This window comes from Malus sylvestris, chromosome 6, assembly GCF_916048215.2.
Source record: "Malus sylvestris chromosome 6, drMalSylv7.2, whole genome shotgun sequence".
NCBI lineage: Eukaryota > Viridiplantae > Streptophyta > Magnoliopsida > Rosales > Rosaceae > Malus > Malus sylvestris.
This window is the reverse complement of record NC_062265.1, coordinates 22,747,009-22,770,544: the sequence shown is the minus strand read 5'-3', so window position 1 is coordinate 22,770,544 and position 23,536 is coordinate 22,747,009. Positions and strand designations below refer to the sequence as shown.

General features: G+C 37.2%; 3 protein-coding genes across 8 annotated transcripts; all 3 read right to left on the bottom strand.

The window, feature by feature from the left end:
* Nucleotides 1-6,160: 6,160 nt before the first annotated feature.
* LOC126627349 (putative glucose-6-phosphate 1-epimerase) lies at nucleotides 6,161-8,694 on the bottom strand. Its single transcript, XM_050296816.1, has 7 exons — nucleotides 8,008-8,694; nucleotides 7,702-7,776; nucleotides 7,380-7,597; nucleotides 7,143-7,277; nucleotides 6,956-7,058; nucleotides 6,770-6,869; nucleotides 6,161-6,669 (listed from the first exon to the last, which is right to left on the bottom strand). Exons 1-7 carry the CDS (start codon nucleotides 8,098-8,100, stop codon nucleotides 6,503-6,505), a joined length of 891 nt encoding a protein of 296 aa, XP_050152773.1. The 5' UTR covers nucleotides 8,101-8,694; the 3' UTR covers nucleotides 6,161-6,502.
* A 1,849-nt stretch (nucleotides 8,695-10,543) lies between these two features.
* On the bottom strand, nucleotides 10,544-14,230 carry LOC126626504 (common plant regulatory factor 1-like). Of its 6 annotated transcripts, none has more exons than XM_050295853.1 (8): nucleotides 14,052-14,225; nucleotides 13,573-13,644; nucleotides 13,257-13,405; nucleotides 13,053-13,104; nucleotides 12,876-12,927; nucleotides 12,409-12,614; nucleotides 11,800-12,003; nucleotides 10,544-11,127 (listed from the first exon to the last, which is right to left on the bottom strand). In XM_050295853.1, exons 3-8 carry the CDS (start codon nucleotides 13,373-13,375, stop codon nucleotides 10,900-10,902), a joined length of 861 nt encoding a protein of 286 aa, XP_050151810.1. In that variant the 5' UTR covers nucleotides 13,376-13,405; nucleotides 13,573-13,644; nucleotides 14,052-14,225; the 3' UTR covers nucleotides 10,544-10,899. The 6 variants fall into 6 exon arrangements, with proteins under 6 accessions (XP_050151810.1, XP_050151807.1, XP_050151811.1 ...); XM_050295850.1 differs by having other exon boundaries at nucleotides 13,257-13,443; nucleotides 14,052-14,224; XM_050295854.1 differs by lacking the exon at nucleotides 13,573-13,644 and having other exon boundaries at nucleotides 10,544-11,124; nucleotides 13,257-13,443; nucleotides 14,052-14,230.
* Nucleotides 14,231-14,758: 528 nt separating this feature from the next.
* LOC126626503 (hydroxyproline O-galactosyltransferase HPGT1-like) lies at nucleotides 14,759-19,174 on the bottom strand. Its single transcript, XM_050295848.1, has 12 exons — nucleotides 18,835-19,174; nucleotides 18,634-18,697; nucleotides 18,419-18,468; nucleotides 18,128-18,321; nucleotides 17,860-17,923; nucleotides 17,710-17,782; nucleotides 17,064-17,187; nucleotides 16,454-16,541; nucleotides 16,300-16,350; nucleotides 15,784-15,855; nucleotides 15,564-15,676; nucleotides 14,759-15,186 (listed from the first exon to the last, which is right to left on the bottom strand). Exons 1-12 carry the CDS (start codon nucleotides 18,945-18,947, stop codon nucleotides 15,164-15,166), a joined length of 1,029 nt encoding a protein of 342 aa, XP_050151805.1. The 5' UTR covers nucleotides 18,948-19,174; the 3' UTR covers nucleotides 14,759-15,163.
* Between the last annotated feature and the right edge of the window lie 4,362 nt (nucleotides 19,175-23,536).

Sequence of the window (23,536 nt, the reverse complement as noted above, 5' to 3'; positions counted from 1 at the left end):
ATAGTGCCTCAGAAATGGTCAAGATTGTACCATTGGACAACATTATACATGCCTTACCGTATCCTTCGATCAGGTTGGATGGGCTTGAGAGGGTTGTCAGAGGTGCATTCTTAGGTATGAAGTTAGTAAAATAGATGTGTTCATGCAAAACTATATGCGTGGTTGCACTGTCTGCCAGACAACTAACTTTCCCACTAGTCATACCTAGAATGAAAAATTAATTTGAATCAGTCACATGCATAAAAGTTTTAAAAACAAATATCAATTCAAAATAATTTCATTTATTCAAGGATGGTAATTAATTAAAACTTAATATCCAAAAAACAAATCACCAACAAATAATCCAAACATAAAGGAAAATTGTTCAAAAAACAACCAAAAACAAAGAAGGGGTTCGGCCACTAGGTAGAATTCGGCCCCATTGTCTTATTTCAACTAAAAAATAAATCTATTTCTAAGATTCTAGTCTTCCATAAGGGTGGCATCCTTTTGAAAGCTAGAAACCTCCATCTTTGTAGTCTCCGGTTCATCCACTTGAACAAAGTTTGATTCAAACTTCTTATGACGAGAATGATATTCATCTACAACCTTTTTGGAAGCTCGACAAACATGGGACCAATGGTCTTTTGAACCACAGCGATAACACATATCTGCGTCCATGGTTTCAGGTGCTTTGCCCTTATTCCTGAAGTTCGAGGCCTTGGGAGCGAGGTTTGGGAGCTTCTAGGCTTTCTTTCCTCCCTTAGATGGGCATTGACTCTGTTGACCTTGGTGGGATGGCTTCTGGCTGCCCTTACCACGCCTTTTTTTGGTGTTTTGGGCATTGGTTAGTGCTATAATGTGCTTCAGGCATAGCAGTCGCCCCAGTAGGTCGAGCTTGATGATTCTTCATCAACAGCTGGTTCTGCTTTTCAGCGAGAAGTAAAACAAGATCAAATCCGAGAACTTAGTGAACTTCTAAGCTCTATATTGTTGCTGCAGGACAATATTAGAGGCAGAAAATGTCGAATAGGTATTCTCCAGGATATCCTCTTCAGTCAAAGTTTCGTTGCAAAACTTGGAGAAGTGATCGAATTCGACAAACTTCAGAATTATATTCATTCACAAACTTAAAGTCTTGGAAGCGCAAATACTGCCAATCGTGTCTTTCTTCAGGCAAGAATATGTCCTTTTGGTGATCAAAACGATCAGCCAAAGCGACCCATAGTGTACGTGGATTCTCACCAGCAAGATACTCAGTTTGCAGAGCGTCATGGATATGTCTTCGGATGAAGATAATAGCAGTGGCTTTTTCAGCTTCGCCAACAGGGTTGTCAGTATCTTCTTCAATAGCGGGACGTAAGTTCTTGGCAGTGAGGTAGAGCTTCATATCTTGGACCTACTTGAGGTAGTTCCTTCCAGAGACCTCTGAAGCGGTGAAGTCGAGTTTGTTCAAATTCGACATGTTCCTATCACAAAATAGATGGACAAGATGTGGTTAGTGTAATGGAGAAAAATCAATCCATTCACATAGGAGTAGAACATATAGGTTCTAATGGACATGTATTGGTTTAATTTTGCATGAAAAATTTCAGGTTTTCATGGGTGATGTTTTTAAGTGAAAACTTCAGGTTTTCAAACATGGCATGTTTGTAAGAAACTTTAGGTTTTAAAATAATTATGAACTTCATGTTCATATATTCCTGCAGGTAAACACAAATATACACAAAAATATATGCAACAAGAATATGCACAATATAATTTGTAGGTCTAAAATATAATTGAATATAATTATTTGGACTTCGGGCCAAATTAAAGTGTGCGTGAAAAAATATATAACCCATTGGGCCTAAAAATAATTAGGCGAATAAAACTTGGGGCCCAAAAGAAAAACTAAGCCTACGGGTGGCTTAAGAGAATTGGTCGGTGCTTCCTAGGCCCCAAAATTGGGTTAGGGGTCTCAGGTGTAGGCTGCAGGCATATGGGGAGAGATAAGAGCAGGGGAATGGGCTGTTGCAGGTAGATCTAAAACAAAAAACAAAAAACATTCATACGGGCCGCTTCAGGTGAGCCCAAACAAATTTTTTCTTTCTTTCATGGGCTGGGCCCAACAGACAAAGGATGGGTTGTTGGATCTGGGCCGAGACAACACACATCAGCAGCAAGCCCAATGTGCGCTGATGTGGGCCAAGGGGTTGAGATCCAATTGGGCTCGGGTCAAGAAGGTTCGAGACACCCCAGCGATGCTGGGTGTCAGAACGCTTTTGAGAGGACGCCGACGTCGCTTCAGGCGACTGTCCTCGGGGGTTTATGGCACGGCAATGCACAAGGGTTCAATTGGGAACTCGTATCTTGGATGGAAACCTAGGTTTCGAAGTCGGGGAGGTCCGAGAGCGATTAAGATTCGAGGAATCTGTCGAAGAGCTTCTTCGATGTTCATCGGATTTCTGAGAAAAAAACTCATCGTTTCCGACGATGGCGAGGCCCTAATCACAACTACAGGTGTGATTTCTCAGGAACAACGGTGGTGAAGCCGTGGCCGACTGCGGGCGGCGACATAGGTTAGGGTTTAATGCCAAAAACATCTTCGCAGATGGAGCAAGGGTTTTGCTCCGGTGCATCGCAACCTATGTGGGATCGTGCGAGCCCAGTGTTGTAAGGGTCACGGGTTCGAAAAACCCAAGGTTTCTCGGATTTTTTTTTTCAATTCAATACAATTCATATATAATTCAATTCGATGCATATGAAATTCAATAATTTGATGCAATTCATAACCAATATCAAATTCACATAATTCAACAATTATGATTATGAGGCATACACAATTTATGTAAAATCTAAAATTCGTAAAACGTAAAGTTGGGTCATGCATCATGGTGAATGTTCATGCTATAAAGGCTATAAAAATATCGAGATAAAAATCGTTGTTTTGAAAGAACCTAATTGCATGATGATATGGATGAATTGATTTGATGTAGAAAAATTCTTCAACGTCAGATTCCTAAGCGCAGCAGTAGGAGTGTGCTGATAACGTGTTGTGGTCTATTTTATCTGACAAGGTTAAAGAGGGCTGGCAACAAGGAGAATAGAGAGAGTGTGTGATGTGTTTGTAGAATTGTAGGGAATGTGTGTTGTTATCCCTACTACATTGTGCCTTTATTTATAGTAGTAAAAGGAGAGAAGATATTCCTTCATCCGCAAGAAGTACAAGATACAATAGGAAATGATAACTAGAATCTAATCTAATCTAGGATTTAGACAATCACACTTAAACTAAGAATGTTTACAACAAACGTGATATAATAATTGTCAAAGACAATAATTTAGGAGCAAAAATTTGTAATTTCCTAAAATATGGGGGGTTATAATTGCCATTTGAAATTTCATTAAATGGGCATTGATTACTATGCTTTGAAAAAAAAAAACACTTTTTGTAGAAACATGATAGACTATGCTTCTGCTTTTCTATGCTTTCCTACTATCATTAACAATAGTTTTAACATTTTTTTTTTTGTTATACCAAATACATTTGATGTTCCAAATTTTATAATAAGCAACTTTTTATTTTTATTTTTAAAAGCATCACAATCTCAAACCAGCATGTATGTCTATGTTTTATGAAGGAGAGTTTAGCTTGATCGACACTAGTTGAACAATAAAATAATATAAACTAATCAAAGTGGCGTAGCAAAAGCATGGTAGTACCTGGATTGAAACCAGGCTCTGATGGATTTATTGCAAAATTTGGGTTGTGGTCTCAACAAGAATGCATCATTGCCTTATTTAGACCAAAGCTGCAATTGTCGTTGGTCAGTCAAGCTCAAAGACAGTGACTCGGAAAGTTTATTCACAAAGACGACTTCTTAATATTTTTTATTTTAGGGTTTTTATCACAAATGGTCCTTGAGATTGATCAAACTCATCATTTCGGTCCCTCACTTTCAAAATCAATCAATGTCATCCCTGACATTCACTACCCCACATCAATTTGGTTCTTTTGTTAAGATTTCGTCAACTATTTAGTTTGTATGTGGGACCCACAAATCCAATGAAATGGTGACATGTGGATTTACACAAAATAAGGGTTTGATCACAAATGGTCCCTGACATTGATCCAACTCATCATTTTGGTCCCTGAGTTTCAAAAATCGATAAATTTGGTCCCTGACTTTCACTATGCACATCAATTTAGTCATTCCGTTATAATTTCATCCATATTTTTTGTTTGTGTGTTGATGTGGTCCCATTAATCCAATCATATGGCTCCATGTGAATTAACTACAAGAAACTATTTTTTTAAGAGTGAACCAACGAACGAGTATTCGGCGCTGGCATTTTTCTCGCATCTCACAACCCCAAATTGAAAAAAAAAATCAATCTAAGTTTGATAAAATCAAATCCAAATTCAATTCAAATTTGATAGGATTATAACCGACTAGAGAATGAGGAATGAGTTCATGAGCCAAGTACTTTAGTAGTGTCATAGTGTCTTCCTTTTCTTTTTTAGCATACCCTGATGAAAACGACGATGACTATTTTTTCTTTTAGTTTTGATTTTTAGTTTCTTATTTTACTTTTAGTTTTAAATCTTAAAAAAAAAAAGTTTCTTGTAGTTAATCCACATGACACCATATGTTTGGATTAGTAGGACAAAAAATTGACAAAACTTTAATAGAAGAATTAAATTGACGTGTGGTATTGAAAGTTAGGGACCAAAATTATCGATTTTTGAAACTCAAAGACCAAAATGAGGAGTTAGATCAATGTCAAGGATCATTTGCAATAAAAGCCCTTATTTTGTGTAAATCCACGTGTCACCATTTCATTGGATTTGTGAATCCCACATACAAACTAACAAAATAGTTGATGGAATCTTAACGAAATGACCAAATTGGTGTGCGGTAGTGAATGTCAGGGACGACATTGATTTTGAAAGTGAGGGACCAAAATGATGAGTTTAATCAGGAACCATTTGTGATAAAAAAAAAACCCTTTATTTTATAACATTTTTTTCAAAGAGATACAATCCTCGCCGAATCCTCTATGTGAGGATTCCGGAAATTCTTTAATCCTGTCTTTTTATCATACATCGTGCGGTTATAATTTATTTTAAATTATATTATTTAAAATTAAATACAAACAGTACCTGACGAAAACTGACTGTACAATATACAATGAACGGACATAATTAAAAGATCTTCGAGATCCTCACAAAGAAAATCCAATCCTATCTCTTTATTCAAGAGCCACCATGTCTGGTCAAAGGGAAAAATCATTTAATCCCTTTTGGTGAAAAGCGTGTTCTAACTTTTTTTTCTTTTGAATTTCAAAATTATTGAAAAACGTGTTCATAACTTTTTTATTTTATTTTGAATTTCAAAATTATAAAAAAAAAAGCGTGTTTCTATTACGGATGACAAAACAATTTCACATTTAGAGAAAATAAAATTTTCTTTCACTTATATGAGTACTAGTTTTGAAAAGACAAAACTCTTATTTGTTTTTGGGTCAACCCTCTGTATCCAATTATTTAAAGCCAAGTTCATACTATTGGATCCCTTAATACTACGGCCTGTAATATTTATTTTTTTCATTTATAAGTAAAGAAAATTTATGTTCGAATATGGTGAAAGCTGCGTTTAATACTAATCTATTCTCCATAATTTAGAGTAAATATATCGTTATATAACACCCTAGTTTGGCAACACACATGAAGATTTGTGCTCCTAGTCTTACATCCTTCAAAATGACGAGGACCTCCGTTTGCAGAAAAGTTTGGACATGATCATATGGGCCACAAGGCCTTTACTTTGTTTGGCCCAAACAAAAAAAAAGCCCTCACAGTTGTATATCTGCAAGGTGGTGCAGCGGAAGCGTGGCGGGCCCATAAAGCACCTGTCCTCAATTTATCTCATTTCCGTTCATAGTACGTTGTGCGGTCAGTTCCGTTAAGCACTGTTTATATTCAATTTTAAATAAAAAATTCAAAATAATTTCTAATCGCAGGATGAATGACGAACGGATAAAATGAACTGATCTCTAGGATCCTCAAAAAGAGATTCCGGATAGAATCTTGTTCCGAAACTAGCCTCTGATAAAGCTGTGCTTTTCAAGTTTTCATCTCCATTCTTCGTGGTCTATGAGGCTTTGCTTTGTTACAATTTAAACCAACTTAGTCCTCTTCTGCTCAAGAAACTTGACATTATATTCCACCAAAAAACATGATTAACTTTCTCATATTTTTTGAGTCTCTGCAATCTATTGCATGCGGTGTACAAATTACAATTTCCACAACTAAATTGAGACGAACCATATACATTTACAGGTTACAGCTACAATGGGGAGAAGCAAAAATATATCTCCGCCTCCGTCGAAACGAAATCGATTAAGAAACATGAACCAAAATTAAAGGTATTGATCATGCTCTTACTGATTTTTTATTGCAAACATTGTCGAATTTTTCGACCCTAAGTGATACTTTAGGTTTATTTCTTCGCCTGCAAGTCATTGGCAGCCTCTTGATTTAACTGGAAGGGACAACAGAGAGCTCCAATCGACCCGTCCATTCCTCGCCGGGCTTCAAGGTGATCGGTTTTTCGATTGATGCTCCATTAACACAAAGCATCTGTTTGTACTCTTCGTCTCCAAGATCCGCCATCGCTTTGGACTTCTCCCATGGATTCCATACAACTAGTACATGTAAAGTTCAAGAACACAAGATTTTAATTTGTCACTAATCCATATGTCTAAGTTTGCTTAGTGACTAATCGAAGTAGAACATGATTCTTACCAACATCTGGAAGTCCCTCCTTTCGCACGGTGAATGTCCTCTTCTTTTCATGATCGAAAACAGCTATCACATCCGAAGACTTAAGGTAAGCACGGTCCACCTGCCGGAAAATGAAAAAACACTTCATAAGCAGGAGAGTTTTGGATCAACTGGCAAGTAGAGAAGGTTTTGGGAAAACACGATTACCTCAGATTCGAATGTTAAGGCGTCGCCTTGTTCTGTAAACCGCTCCTTTTGACATAGGTTGTCTAGGTAGTCTAGAGTCTCCAATCCCTCAACCCTCACTTCACTGTCAGTCCAGATTAAATTCATTTAGACCTCGGAACTTCAATTAGTCTTTAATTAAATTTATGATTAATTGAAGATTATGTACCTGATATCCGAAATGGAGAAATACGTATGAAAAGCGAATGAAAAACTGAAAGGCTTGCTGTTGATGTTTCTGATGCGCGATATAAGCGTTAGATGCCCTTCTGCTGCAAGCGACACCCTAAGGCGAAACTCAAAACTGCAAAACATGTTTCAAACCATCATGTCACAAACAAATATTTCAAGTACACAAAGCATTAGCATTCTACTTTTTCGGAATTCATGCTGCTATATGTGCTACCTATGTGGCCAAATCTTTAGATCATCGTCGGATGGTTTGAGCAGCAAGTCGATGTAGGCTTTTCCATTCGAATCATTTGGATGTAGTGGTGGAGGATCATTGTCGATGGCCCAAATTCTGTTCCTGGCAAACCCATTTTGGTCCAATGATCCGGTCCCAACCTGCGGAAAACAGATTGGAATTCCTCCTCGGACTGCTTTTGGCGGCTTAAAAATCGCCTGCATAGACAAAACAGAAAATATATAAGCTAACTCTAGGATCAGTGTACATATTTCCCAATAGTTCATGAATAACAATGAAGAAGTATGAAGAAATTCTTCACCTTGCTACTAGTGAATAACAATTCCTCGCCGCGTTCAGTTTTCCAGGAAAGAACCTGGCCTCCGTGCAAGCTCACCTGGATTGTTTTTGCACGACATCAGAATGCATGTAAACTACAAAATCAGCAATTCTAGGCTTGTTCAAGTATACAAGCCCTACGTCGGAAACCTGACTAATTAAATACAACTTATATTGAATTAGGGTATTTTGTACAAAACCCCACACCTAATGGACTACGCAGGTGATTAAGTTGATACAACGTCGACGCTGCTTGATAGTAGAAACAGGAAGGTAAAAGAAATCTAACCCTAACGGAAGCACCTCGAGGGTTGTGAAGATGAACTTGATCGATTCCATTCTTGTCTTTCGAAAATTCAACTGCTGCTCCAGAAGGATTCATTTCAAGAACACAGCAAGCAAGAACATCAATTGAATAAACAAGAACACAGATGACTCTCTCTCTCTCTCTCTCTCTCTCTCTCTCTCTCTCTAGAAAACAGCTTCAAATCACCAGGGAACAAAATGGTTAGCCGTTCATTCAATCAAGCAGCTGAAACTCAACTTTCGCATGAACCCTTCTCGTGACAAAACCTATATTTTCTTGTGAACTGAAACCAAATTCCCAACTACCAATTCCCCTCTCTCACTTCTCGAACAGATCCAAATTTTCTGAAAGAAATACAGGATGATTAATTACCCAATGAATGAAACCAAACAGTCTTAAAATTCCTGCACAATGGCCGGTTTCAAACCAAAACAAAAAGTATTTATGATGGGAACAGTTTTGTCTAACAAACAGAAAGAAAAATTGAAAGCTGTGACCTAGAAGAAATGAGGTCAAAACACCTTTATGGGCGGAAATATCAAATATAAATCTAATCTATCTATATGCAACAAAGGATTAGCGTTTGAGCGCTCCTGATAAACAAATATTGAAATGTCAAATAATATACGAGAGATTAAGGTCGTCAGGTATATCTTAGGAGGGTAATGAACAGATTAAGAATAAATTAGTACCACTTGCATGCATAAGTTTCAAATATGTTATTTATGTGTATTTACATCATTACATGTGCGTATAAGACATGGAAATTTTAGCAACCAGCCAACCATGATTAGTCTTTGCTGGTTTCTACACGTGATATAGACAAGTATGAACGTGCCATCCTCTCTAACTGAATTAACTAATCCATTTTCAAAAGAAAGGAAAATCGAGAACAATGTGGAAATTTCAAGTTTCTGACTTTTTCGATTGCTTGATTGTCGAGAAAAATTTGCTTGAGTCTGTTTCATTAATGTGACATTATTAAGCTGTGGAATATTCAGTTAAAAATAAAAGATACGTATATTTGTTGATATTTTCACGTACTGCAGTATGTCGGATTTTAGTATAATACATGATGTACTTATATTTTATTGCCAAAATATATTCAATAAACTCTGCATAATTTGAGGTGATTCATTCACATCGTCTGCCTTAGACATCGGCCAAGGAAAATTGATGATGAAAATATATGATTGAAGCAACTTTTTCTTCAACACGTGAAAATTGGATAAAGAAAGTTATCCTTGGGAGACGGATGAGTGAGTCTCATCTTCCCAACAAGGCAAATTCAAATAGTTTATTGATGTACAAGTTACAATACAAACAAAAATACGATAGTACTGAATTTCGGATATATTCGAGAGAGATTTTGCCATGGCCCAGATTGCATGCATTCTTGAACACATATCTTGTAATTTAATACCGATAAACGATAATAATTTGTGTTAATAACACTTATTGGGTGATAGTAAATGCATCAAACATTATTTAATTTTGACTCGTACACGAGGAATCACGACGGAAACACACTTAAGAGAAACTTCAATTGGACCCCACAAAGGAGAGGCCTAAAAACAGTAGAAATCCATAGAAAGTTTTTTCTAGAGGAAGCATACCAAACTCTTTTCCAAATGACCCATAATTTCTTTTCCATAATTTTGTCTCACTATTAAGCTTTGAATTGAAAGGCACTAGAGAGAGGAAAGGGGGATTTGGGGTTGGAATTCAATGTCATGGATAAAACTCTAGGTGCGATGTGCCAACACACAAAATTGAGGAGTGGACATCTTATTCTTAGGTGCAATCAAAGGTACTATCAAAATTGCCTTTGAAAATCCTTTTGATGGGATTTTGTGGCTTTCTTTCTTTCAAGTTCCTCTTTTGACTTGCACTTTTCACCAACCAATTATATCCATTTGCACCTTCAACTCAAACACTTAAAATATCACTTCATTTGAACTTAGAACTTCCTCCAATAATGGAACGTAGAATGAATACCGCAATATAATATGATTATGTGCTAAAACTTTAAACAAGATATTTAATTTAAACTACCTATTAATAGAAAAAAGAAGTAAAAAACTATTTAGTCTTTTATAATAGAAAAAAAAATGATGAGCAATAATGTAGTTTTACAAAACCAAATTTTGGTATTTTTTAATTGAAATCTCACCTATATGTAATTATTAAAAAATAAGAAACAAAAAACAAAAACCAGTCTCGCCACTGGCACATTCCCTACTCCCTCTCTCTCTCTCTCTCCCCTTCTCATTTTAAAACAAAAATAAAAAATATTCACATACAAAGCGTATAACATATGCTAGGATTGATTAACGAAGCTGTTGTTGATGCTCCAAAAATAGTCGTACTGCAGTCCTCAATGAAATAAATGAGAGCGTGAAATTCGTAATGATTTTTCTAGTGCCAATATGATTCCATATATTGACATTTTCAGTCGAAAGTCCAAACAATTAGAATCTCATCGGCATGGTCGAATTTCTAATACAAGGATAAAATATAATGCTTAACCCGGTTTTAAATAGAACACTCTGTCAATATAACAAGAAGTCTGCAGTAACAATTACGAGTCACTTAACTTCAGAGACCAATCCTTTGGAATGTTCATGTTCATAATATGTAAACACAGTTTTAGCCTCCCCTAAACTCCTCACAAAATCGCCAGGACAATCTCGAATCTAGTACATCATAGCACAAAGGAGAGTTGAATTCTAAAGGAACAATAAATTAGAAACTTCTATTTCTGACCGGAATTCCCTGTATTCCACCTGCTGGTCGTAAACCAGAAGTTAAGTTAATTAGATTTTTCAGTCCACCGAGTGTGATGTGAGGCTGCAGACAACACCAGCTTCCTTATCATCTAGCAGCAACAGCATCGGTCCTAGAGTTTGATTCCAACAGCTGATGGAACTTGGCTTCAGACATGGAACTTTCATGTTTCTCGCGATCCAGTTCACCATTCCTGCTTACAGAACCCAAGTTGCTAATTATATTTTTGGCATCATTTGGCAGCTCCAAGTCTACTTCAATCTTGACTGAAGCAATCCCTCCTTGCGTCACTGCCTGAGCATTTTTCAGCTTCTCCTACAAGATAGAACACATGTGAGATCCAGCTACAAGTGAATGTAAATATAGCTTAGGTTGAAACAAGCTAGGATGGACCAAATCAGTTTTCCTCGATTTTTCATGTTCAACTTAACGTTGTAGCACGTGCTACAATGCATTGGAACAAAACCCATCCCAACTCCACACCCTTCACTACGCTGGCAAATTTGTACTCTTGGTCAATATTTGGCAACCAAAAGCAAAAAAACATGATAATTCAATGTGAAGATGGCTTAGTTTCTCTAAGTATATGCTGGACATAAGAAATCAAAACAATCCGAACATAGTTGTCCAAGTGCCTACTGTTTTTTTGGGTAAAATATACTAGAGTTTCCCTATTGGGTAACTATTGCTGGTGCATATGCAAAGGCTTGAACTATCCTAAAGCCCACTCCTATGAACCCAGCCTTGGGCTCGGGATATGCTACCAGTTGATGAGTCAACCTCCAAACTTTTGCACAAAGAACAACCTAGAAACTTTGTTCTTTCGACAACCTATTTGTATTGTTGATCTTTAAGAATCCGCTTACCAAAAAAACAAATGAATATCACCCCTAAAAAGAAAAGAGAACGTGACAACTTGGTACACATAAAAAATAACTGAGAACAGACCAACAGCTCAAGAAATTCTACGAGAACATTGAGAAGTACCCTTAACGCAGCATTTTCAAGCCTCAGTGTCTCTGAATCCTCTTTCAATTTTTTTATTTTGGATTGAAGAGCCATTTTCTCCGCGTTTAAGGATTCACATGTCTTCACCAATTCCTCATATTCAGCCTGCTTTCTTAACCTAGATCTCCTTGCAGATTCTCTGTTAGCCTGTTTCCTTTTCTCTCGTTTCATCTGCCTTTCATCCTGAGGAAATCAACATGTGAATCAATAGTGTGAATAGCAGAACATCTAAGAGTTATCTAAGAATTCGGTGCATCCAAGATGAGTCTGGACTCAACAGTACTCAAAAGTCATGAATATAACAACGGTTCAGCAAATAACCACCCTGCAGAGTCTTAAGATGGGCTTTGTTTCACAGCTAACTCTGGCTCACAAAATTTGAGGAAATTCCAAATCCGTAATCTTTCATCAGTCCCATGATTTCAATCAAACCAGTAACTGAGTGTTGTTCAAAACAAACAAATAGAGAAGTATCAAAGCCCGCAATTCTTTAAACCGTTATCTCACTTCAATTCAAATTGAAGTAGAAAGGCATCAGCTTGCAAACAAATAAGTAGTACCAAATCAACAAGGTAAATATTTCCATACCAGAACAGGTGCACCAAAAGGCAACCCAGAACCAGCAGAAGGAGCAACAAAAGCTGTGCTAATTCCTATTGTCTCATACGGCGGCCTGAGAGATACTCCAACGTAACCAACAGCAGGAGGCGCAGTACCGGAAACACTTTTGGAATTCTCGTTCGTTTCCCCTTTAGTTGTAGGACTGACCTGAGTATGAACTTTCACATCATTTTCTGTCATTCAGATGATTAAGGAAACAAATCAGTCAGTATGAACTATGAAACAAACGGTAGCAAAGTCCTAACTTATCCAAGTAAAACCAAAACTGGATAGAACCATCCCCTTTTCTATACAAAACCAACAGATGATGGAAGGCAAAAACAGGCCACGAAATTGTGCCCTCCCACATTGAACCCCAGAAACAGAAATCCTGATGGAAAAAATCCCACATTACAATTGCGAAGTATAAATTAATGAGAAGTGCTTAATCTTACCAGCAGATTGCATGCTCTCCGACCCATTGTTCCTCTGAGTGAAGTGCTCTGCCTGATAGAAGAAATCCATTATTACTTTAACTGTTTAACTTCATGCATAGATAGCTTCTAAAGAAAGGAGAATTCAAAGGCGAGGCCTGTCTCAGATTGAGCAGGCATAACAAAAAAGGCACTTACTTTAGTGTTGCCATCATTTCCATCAGTCAAACCATCAACCTTTTCTTCCAAACTGCACATGTTCATAAGATCAAAAGTTTAGTTTGGCTAAATCTAGTGACAACATCAGAGAACTAACTGGAAGCTGCTGACTGTTCATAATCTCAATTTTGTCCCGTACAAAGGTTAGCCCCAATGTGAATGAAAAAAAAATAAAGAAAGAACCTCTTTGATGCCTCAAGGACTAGGTTCCCGTCCTTGGGACTGTCATATCCAACTGGCAATGCAGTTCCATCCGATCCCTTCAACTTCTTTGTTACATCTTGGTCCATGTTGTCCAACATTTTAGAAGGCCTTTCCTGTGCTTAAAGAAACTGTGACGGGTAGCTAACCGTCAAGTTACTCTCCACAGCTGCATTTTCACATTGGGAATGTAAAACTACACAAATATATTGTTCAATGAAAATTTAATAACCATCCTTTTTTTCTTTCATCTGCTTCCATGACATTATTTCAAAACAAATTAACAACAGGGACACACCTCTGAAGGCAAAATCCAGATTTCGAATTACAACACGCTTCAGCTGAACTCAATTAACCCGATTCCAAATAACTGAACGAAAAATTCCACAATTTAACAAACAAACAAAAAACTTGACCATTTTCACCAAATACAGAAGCTTTATCATTTCAATCAAAACATGCAACACACACAGAATTCACCTTCCTCATGCCCATTAGTTTCTACTTTTACTGTTCCCAAATTGTCCCACAATTTCTAATTGATAAAATAGGATCAATTGCACACCAAATAATTCCCCCTTTTTTTCATTAAAAATATTAAAAATTTTCATCTTCCACAATTAACTTTGAAATTTTAAATTTTCCCCATTCATGCATCTGCAAAATTCAGAGATCCGGAAAGCTTCCACATTTATATTCCGAGTCGTACACAAATATTATATTATATATATTTATATATGAAATTCTACCAAAACATAAGAGGCAATTGCAATGTACCTGAATCTTCGGAAATCTTCAGAAGGGAGGAGAAATGAAATCAAGGCAGTAATTTTGAAGAAGCCTCAACAGAACCTAACCCTAGCTCCTCAATTTTCCCGCGTTTTAGATGGAAAATTTTGGCTTCGATGGGGTCGTACACCGGCCGGTCTGGTCGTAAACTGGGTTAATAATAGGATTGGCCCAGATGATCGATGTGGCACTATTATTCTGAGCCGTACACGTGTAGAGACATTGGCCGATGGTCCCCTTCACGGGGCCTTCGTTTTTCAACGTTGTACCGGTCTGTGGGCCCCGCCACAAACCGTTATTCGTACTTTTTTTTTATTATTTTGTTTTGATTAATTTGTGTTTTAAGATTTTAATTGATTTTTTTTTTCCTAGTCGATTTTGTTTTTGTAATGTTGATAAAAGTTTGCTTATAACTTCGGATTAATCAATTAAAATCTGAATTGAATTGATTGATTAATTGATTAATCTCAAATTCACACAATCACGCAGCTTCTTACATAACAATAAAGATTTCTAAGTTAATTTGAGCATAGTTATGTTCGTTTATCGTATTCCCTCTCGGATCCTTATGAGGTAAGGTTCAACCTTAAATCAGTTAATTTCATGTCAGGTTCAAGTCATGTTCAAATCATTCCCAAACTGGCAGTAACTGAAAAGTTATAAGCACTGCAATGTTACCACCATGAAAACAATGCTTGCACCAAGTTTGGATATTATCAACCACCAAAAATTGTAACTCTCCAGTAATCGTTCCATACGTATAGTGTTAAATTAGTGAGATTCAAAGGTGAACTCTTACGGTACTGATACAGGTATGACGAAAAAGTAAAAATGACACCGGACTTTCGGTAACTACGAGGGCGAAAACTAAGCTAACAGGATCTGGAACTTCCGAGAGAATTTCGACCAGCAGCATAGAGAAATCAATTCTAACGTAAACACTTAGCTCAAGGCTGCTCGAATCAAGTTGGGGCAGAATAAATCAATGTGTGCTGCTTGAATCATCTGGTCGAAGAAGGCATTGAAGGCACTGCTGTAAACGAAGGACCCTTCCCTTTCATAATGCACTGGTTGAATCAATAGGTGTTCGGCATGTTAGATTACACAGCTGTACATATTGCTCCTGAAATGAAAGAAGCACACGGATTAACAACGAAAATCATCAGATTCAAATTTATCACTCTCGTATGAAATTACCGGAGTGAAGACCGGAGAACCATATTGAATGGCATTGACCATCTAAAGACCCTCTCACTATCTCTTTATTTGTCCTCGGTTGTGTTTTTCTAATTATTTAAATTTAATTTCCCTTTCCAACGAGCATTTTCCAAGAAAATGGTTTAGAAACAAGTAACCGCAGCAAGATGATTTATTGCCTTGATATTAAGAAAATAGTTATACTTCAATATTCTTTTCAAGATAACATCAGATATGATCAGGAAAAGTTTTATCATGTCCATATTGATATGTATATGTACTAGACAAAAAAGACCAACAGACCTGGCATCCAAGAGGAGCAGCAAAATTTCCGCTCATCGATGTGCTTCACATCAAGCCCAATAAACCATGATCCAGCACTAACATCGTCATGAGCATAAGCATGAAGAATAGATCTGCAACCGACAGAAGGCTATAAACTAAATCCTCCCAAGGTTGTCAGCATTTTACACAATACTATTGAAACAGGAAAGAAAAAAAGAAAAAGAGGCAGCAGAAGCACCTGTTTATTGATATAAACTGAGCTAAGGCTCTGGAAATGGCATACAATTCACCAGAAGCATGTCTAAAGTATCTGCATCGGAAGCCAAATGAAATTAAAACCTGGGAATTTAAGCAGCACAACCAAATGCTATTATGCATTGCTTCAGTACTTAAAGACTGATGACCTAACGCCTACATGACTGTTCAGGTGAGAATACTCTATATACAGGACATATAGAGAAAACCAAATAATCAGCTTTACGCGTTTTCCTTCTACTTACCTAACTAACAAACATTTTCACAGATACGTTTTTCCCTACAAAGATCTAATAATCACCCTCCCATAATCATTAGGCAATCAAGCATCACGTAGAACGGTCTATATGAAGAAATCACCAAGGCACTATAGATAAAACCAATCATCAGTGTTTATTACACATGTTTGTTTTTTAGGATAACATTTCGGTGGGCTACTCTAACAGGTCACGTCGAGAGCCCTTTACATATCTCACTAATAAACATTATCTGTGCTTACGATTTTGCATCGCCAAATTTCCACCAGTCTGGCTCATACCACTTGTGTGTTCTGTGTAATTAAGACAACACAAAAAAAGAAAAAGTTAAATCTATTCTAAAATGACTCATAATTTCAAAGTTTTCATCAAATAAAGCATGTTTTCGGCACTCACGGTTCAGAGAAGACTTCGCCTGATTTCATGCACCCAATATAGACACGAGGCTTATCTATATAAGTAGTTAGAGTTGCTCCCAGGACATCTTAATCAATAATAAAAGCCAAATATTAGTATGCACTTCAAATAATCTGTTTGGGGGCATTAACTTTTCTGATACGGTTAACAGTTAAACATTGCTTTTCTTAACTTTCAAAAGCCCCGTTACTCAATTTATTTGGTTTGGCTACAACTTATCAATTATACCCAGTGGTGTCCAAATCAAGGCTACTATGAAGTTAGACAAACAATTGCAGCATTTAGCAGAAAGGTTCTATTAACAAAACAATGGCAACAAATTCAAATACCTAAATTGAAATTATATATGATGCAGCTTTGATTTCTGAGATAGAAATCAACACTTCAGTTGAGATCATGACTAGATAACCATATACCTATGCTCTCGTCTGACAGTTTCTTTGGGTTTCTCCAATAGTAAGCACAGGTTTGTTAACTAGTATCATCCACATTAATTACCACAATTTAATGTTATGCAGTATAACAGAAAGTATCACGAGGATTAACTATCTTCTTGTTTACTAGAAATAATTATATTACGACTACATACCAAGATTAACATAAACATCATCATTGACCTTAACATAAAACTCAGCATCCCAGTTCTCTACAGCATGAATATAGAACAATTTTGTCTTTTTTGGCCGCTCCTCAGATGCCTCCACTTGATCATCCTGTAAGGTAAAAGAACAATTTGAACAACAATGCGACGTAAACTTATCTGCCTATAACAATTTCAGTTATCCCGTATATGATACTTGAATCAACCATGAGGGATGTGCACAAATTTTTGCTAAGGGCCATGGGCATGATGCAAGAAATAAAAATACGGAATGCACAGCCAGCTTTCCTTGAACTACAATCAAGGTTACATTGGCTTGTTCATAACTACAAACTAGCCATCACTTAGTCATACTCTAACTAGCCATCACTTAGTCATACTCTAACTAGCCATCACTTAGTCATACTCTAACTAGCCATCACTTCGTCTCTATTCTACATACCAATTCCCCGCTATTGCTCAAAGCCTCAGACAGCATCTTGTATCGTTCAGGGGACTTAACTTCTTAAGAAATTCAAATAGAATTACATGTGTGTAGTAATAAAAAAAAAGTTGTTGACAGTACGAAATTTCATCCAACCAAAAGATCACACCAAATATATGTAAAACAGAATTGTTCAAATGGTTAACATACAAGAATAATGAAGTCGTTGGTCCGGTCATTTTCTTTGTCTATTTCCTTGTCCAAACTGTCTCCATGATTTGGGCTGCAAGATACACATGCTTAACTGAACAGAAATGCAGACAATTCCTTGTCATCATTCTAAATCATCAATATACAGACCTTCTTCCAATTACAAATCGCACAATGATGCCCTTTTCATCTGCTAATCTTTTCAGTGCTTCACCTGCACGCACACACACACACACACATATATATATAATTGCTATAACCACAAGAAGAAGTTTGGTTCACCATTGCAAGCCAAAACATTTGTAACTAGAAAATTGGCAGGATTGTATAATACTATAACACTAACATGGGTCACTATATATAGCATAAAATTATACATAAGATAAAAGAAAAGAACAACGAGATTTTCAGGAAGTACCTGTAGGCATCCACGCCTTACGAATTGCCTCCCTATTTTTCTTGCGACCAAATGTTGTAATAATTCCTATAACAGCTACAAGCTTCTTCTTAGAATGAGCCCCCTCATTTTTCGACAAGCTCTTTGGAATGAAACCTTCCTGCCTTGCCCCAGCCAGTTGCATCTCAAGGGCGGACAACTGCTTCTGTTGCTCCCTAGAAAACGACCATCATTCATCACAGCAAAGACAATATCACAAATTCTCAAAATTTAACAATGACACCATTTACAGAATAGATTGGATCAATGTACCTGCAATCTATAATTTTAAGTGTGTCGTCTACGGCTATAGCAGATTGACCCTGAAAAATCGAAAATTAACGATTATCTGCCTAATTCGTAATCTCTTAGATTGAATTCATACAAGCAGCAACATATTACTGTTTGCATGAGGGATTTGAACTGAAATTGAAAGGTAAAAACTTGGACAAAAACAAAATTAACAAAAACCGAAAAACTAAAGTTACCTGACCATTTCTTTTATCAAGCTCCTGAATCAAATAAACCCTATCGGCAGCATCCTGCCACAATCTATCAACACACCACACACCCCATCAAACATTCATCAAAAATAAAAAACCAAACTTTTTCACAAAAATCCAAAATTTAAATTATGAACAGCTCTAATCACAGATGAAATAGCAAAATTTGAAAATTGAGAAACTCACCGGCCTGCGACGTAGATGGCGGCCATGGTGGAGACCATGGCGAGCAAGAGAGCTGAAATCCGAGAGTGAAAAGCCGAGCCGGATAGCCGGTTGTGCGACGGCCGGCTATGCATGTTTTTCCGGTGCGGCAGAAAACAAAGGGGCGCAGAGCTCGAGCGGATTTCAGTGAGTGGCGGCGAGCTAGATCACGGGAGGGGTTTCGGAGCTCGATCAAGTCGGAAACTAACTGATACTCTCGATGAAGAAGGAAGAAGAAGAAGGAGACGAAGACGTTGTAACCGATTGTGCTCTCTGCAGTAACGGGATTTTTGCAATTAATTTTGCATCCTCTGTAAAAGAATATTCATGTCATTTTGGTAATTGCAATTTGGAGTAATAAATTGGAATGATTTTTCATTAGAAAGTGTTATTCAGACGCTCATTTTTAATTTTAATACATCTTTATAAAATAAGAATTTGATTTTTTTTTTAATTTATTCAATTTGATGGCCAAAAAGTGAGAGAGCTATGTGAGAAGTAAAAATGAATGTGTGCATAATAATACCTTCCCTATTTAGGGGATGAGCTCATTGTCCCTCTTGTTCATATGTATCTTTATCATAAAATTTTATAATCGAAATCATTCAATCTTTTAATCTTCATTTAAATCATCCATATAAAAAATCATTCGAATCAAATATCATATACTCATCTAAAAAATATTTGAAATAAATCAACGGTTTATCATGAATATACTTACCTACACTATTGATTTATTTGACATATTTATATGACTAAACAATATCCGATTCAAATGTTTTTTTTTTCTTCTTCTAAAGATGACCTTCAAATGAAGATTAAGAAATTAAACGGTTCAGATTATAAATTTTTATGATAAATATATATTATTTGCAAATAGATAAATGAGTTCATCCTCGAGAGAATGTAAGTTAAGAAGTTAGGGTTTCAAAGCTAAATAATTTTTTTTAAACCTCAGGCAATGGCATACAATCAGTGGCACCTTGTCGCTGTTTATTATGCCGCATATAATGCCTATGCTACCTTGCAAAGTGCAGTTCTAATTTATGTAATACTCTCATTAATTTTTAAAAATAACATTATTTTGTTGTAGGCCTATTATAGTAGTAAGGTAAAATCATTATCCTTTTAGAATTACAATTGTTAATAGGTAATCAACTCTTAATAGGAATATAAAAGATATTCCTAGATCTACTAGGATTTACACAATCACATTCCTATTCTAAATATGACTGCAACACTCCCATTTGAGTGTGTAAATACTCAACAAACCATCGCATCAGATCTTTAGCAGATAAGGTAGAATAGTTGATGAAGTCGGTGGCACAACGGGTGAATGCGAGTCTCAATTTTAAAGAAAGTATGCATTGGTAGTAAAACTCACAAAACTTCGTTATGATAAAACCCAAGACATGGGGAAAACCCATAGACTAAGGAAAAAAATGAGAAATATGCATAATGCCTAAAACAAACGTTAAATAGGATGAAAGTAGTGAACTCAACAGAGTATGATCATCCTAGGATGGGTGCCTCGTCAAAACCTCGTTAGGTGGCAAAAATCCAATGGGAAAATTGCTCATAATCGTAGGAAAAAGAGTACATTAAGATCAAGTAAGTATGCTTCTGGATACTCCCCCTGAGTTACACATAACTTCAAAATAAGAGAACTACAAGCGATTCAACTCAGATAATTTACGCATACCGATTTCTTGGACAAGCTTCTGAAAAGTAAACTTGCGCAATGACTTGGTAAAGAGATCGGCCAAGTTGTCCTGGGAATGGATTTGCTTGACTTCAATCTTCTGATTTCGTTGTTGCTGATGAGAATAAAAGAACTTATGCACTATGTGCTTGGTGTTGTCTCCCTTGATGTATCCCTTCTTTAACTGCTCGATACATGTTGTATCGTCTTCAAAGATCGTCGTATGAAGGTCAATGACGGAAGTAAGATCACTAGTGCTTCGAATATGTTTCATGACTGCTCTCAACCAAAAGCACTCACGCAATACTTCATGCAGGGTGAGAATCTCAGTATGGTTCAAAAAAGTCGCAACTAGCATTTGCTTGGTAGACCTCCAAGATATAGTGGTGTCTTCAACGGTAAAGACATAGCCCGTTTGAGAACGTGCCCTATATGAGTCAAACAGACATCCAGCATCTGCGTAACCAACAAGGCGGAAATCAATTCGAGAACCGAGGGGCAGCAACACTAAAAAATCACGGGTATAGAACAAGCCCAAATCCGTCGTACCTTTAAGGTAGCGGAAAATGTCTTTAACACCATTCCAGTGCCTGTGTGTGGGCACATTGCTGTATCTAGCTAAAAGATTAACAACAAAGGAGATGTCAGGTCTAGTGCATTGAGCCAAGTACAATAAAGTCCCGATTGCACTTAGGTATAAAACTTCGGGTTCCAAAATCTCTTCATCATCCTCCTTTGGACGAAAGGGATCTCGTTTAGCATCTAGAGTCCGAACGACCATAAGTGTACTCGAAGGCTTCACTTTATCCTCATTAAAACGTCGTAACATCTTTTGGGTGTAGTTCGATTGATGTACTAAGATTCCATCCGAACAATGCTCGATCTTCAGGCCAAAACAATATTGAGTTTTCCCAAGATCTTTCATCTCAATTTTCGATTTCAAGTGCGCGGCAATTTCCTCAAGTTATGCGAGAGTTCCAATGAGGTTTATGTCATCAACATAAACTGCAATGATTGCAAATCCAGAATGTGACTTCTTTATGAATACGCATGGGCATAATTCATTGTTCACATAACCCTGACTTGTTAAATATTCACTCATCCGCCCAGATTGTTTCAATCTGTAGAGGGACTTCCTCAATCTAATTCAGAAAATGTTATGTGGTCTAGAACTATTTGAACTAGCCAATGGAAGTTCTTCTGGAACTTTCATGTAGATTTTTGTATCTAGATCCCTATAGAGATACGTGGTTACCACGTCCACAAGCTGCATATTCAGTTTTTTGGAAACAACCAAACTGATTAGATAGCAGAACGTTATAACATCTCCTCGTAATTAATCACACGGCGCTGAGAAAAGCCTTGCGCTACGAGGCGTGTTTTATATCGCATAATTTCATTCTTCTCATTACGCTTCCTCACGAAAACCTACTTGTAGCCCACGGCTTCACATGTGGTGGTGTAGGAACAATAAGTCCAAACATTTTACGTTTTGCAAGAAAAATCAAGTTCGCCCTGGATTGCTTGTTTCCAGTTTGACCAATCTGTTCTACGTTGGCATTCATTAACGGAACATGGTTTAATGTCATCGCTAAGCATGATGTCAGTAGCTACTGTGTATGCAAATGCATCATCGACGATCATTTCATTCTGATTCCAAACCTTATCCAATACTACATAGTGGATCGAAATCTCGCGATTCTTTGGAGGTCGGTTTGTCTCATCTGAGACATCATTGTAATGTAGAATAACCTCATGCGTTGGAACAGATGAGTAAGCGATGGTCGGATTCAAATTAGGGTCACTGGTTGATGTCGATTTCTTCTTTCGGCGTTATGAATCCTTTGAACCAGAGGGTCTACCACGTTTCAAGGTCGAAGTAGATGATTAGCTAGCCGCCAATGTACCAGGCCGCGTGGAAAGTGTGGCCTCCCCACCTTCAAGGACGGTCCTACCTTCCTAGGCGGGATTGTTACGTACGTGGGGTACATCTATCCTTGCAGATACGTTTGCAGTGTATATATGTAATTTGTCACTTTTGTTAGATCATTAAAAGCATCTGGCATGCTCTAATCAATGCTCTGAAAATCTATAATTTGTCACATCTCAGTTTCAGATTGGGCAGTGCAGGGATCTAAATGATACATAATGGGAGCATACCATGATAATTAGCGGCGTTCTCCAGGAACGTTAGCATGCTTATCTCCCTCTAACGATGGGAAGACTGTCTCATCAAAGTGACAATCAGCAAAATGTGTGGTAAAGAGATCTTCTGTTAAGGGTTCTAAATAGCGAACATTGATGGCGAATCATAACCGACATATATTCCTATTTTTCTTTGAGGACCCATTTTGGTACATAGTGGCGGCGCTGTTGGCACATAAACTGCGCACCCAAACACACATAAATAGGAGACGTCAGACTTGTATCTCTGTAACGGTGAATAAGGTTGTCTAGCGATGGGTCTCAGGCAGACCAACATAGTTGCATGTAATATTGCATAGCCTCAAGCAAGTACCGACAGTTTGGTTCTTATAACCAAAGTTCGATTTATCAATTGAAAGTGCTTTATGAAAGCTTCTGCCAGACCGTTTTAAGTGTGAACATGGGGTATAGGATGTTCCACATTAATCCTTACTGGCATGCAATAATCGTCAAAAATCTGTGACGTAAACACTCTAGCGTTAACCAGTCGAATTGACTTAATCGGATAATTAGGGTGGTGAACCCTTAGCTTAAATTTTGTGCTAGGAGTTTCGCAAATGCAGTGTTGCGTGTGGACAACAGGCAAACATGTGACCATCGTGTCGATGCATAAACCAACATCATAAAATATATAAATGGTTCGCATGTTGGTTGGATAAGTCCATAAATATCCCCTTGAATCCTCTAAAGAAGCTTAGGGGGGCCCTGAATAATCTTTGTAATCGAGGGTTGAGTATTCAACTTCCCTAAAGAATACGCTTTGCATGGTGGGAATCC

Excerpts from the sequence above, each read along its gene's own strand:
- LOC126626503 (XM_050295848.1), bottom strand. The coding sequence starts at position 18,947 with ATGCATAGCCGGCCGTCGCACAACCGGCTATCCGGCTCGGCTTTTCAC. Across the intron at positions 16,351-16,453 it reads GGCGAAGTCTTCTCTGAACC|AACACACAAGTGGTATGAGC; the intron begins GTGAGTGCCGAA and ends TTAATTACACAG. Across the intron at positions 15,187-15,563 it reads CTGCTCCTCTTGGATGCCAG|GAGCAATATGTACAGCTGTG; the intron begins GTCTGTTGGTCT and ends CTTTCATTTCAG.
- LOC126627349 (XM_050296816.1), bottom strand. The coding sequence starts at position 8,100 with ATGAATCCTTCTGGAGCAGCAGTTGAATTTTCGAAAGACAAGAATGGA. Across the intron at positions 7,777-8,007 it reads CTCGAGGTGCTTCCGTTAGG|GTGAGCTTGCACGGAGGCCA; the intron begins GTTAGATTTCTT and ends AAAACAATCCAG. Across the intron at positions 7,598-7,701 it reads TGTTATTCACTAGTAGCAAG|GCGATTTTTAAGCCGCCAAA; the intron begins GTGAAGAATTTC and ends TTGTCTATGCAG.
- LOC126626504 (XM_050295853.1), bottom strand. The coding sequence starts at position 13,375 with ATGTTGGACAACATGGACCAAGATGTAACAAAGAAGTTGAAGGGATCG. Across the intron at positions 13,105-13,256 it reads GTCCTTGAGGCATCAAAGAG|TTTGGAAGAAAAGGTTGATG; the intron begins GTTCTTTCTTTA and ends GAACATGTGCAG. Across the intron at positions 12,928-13,052 it reads GAAATGATGGCAACACTAAA|GCAGAGCACTTCACTCAGAG; the intron begins GTAAGTGCCTTT and ends TTCTTCTATCAG.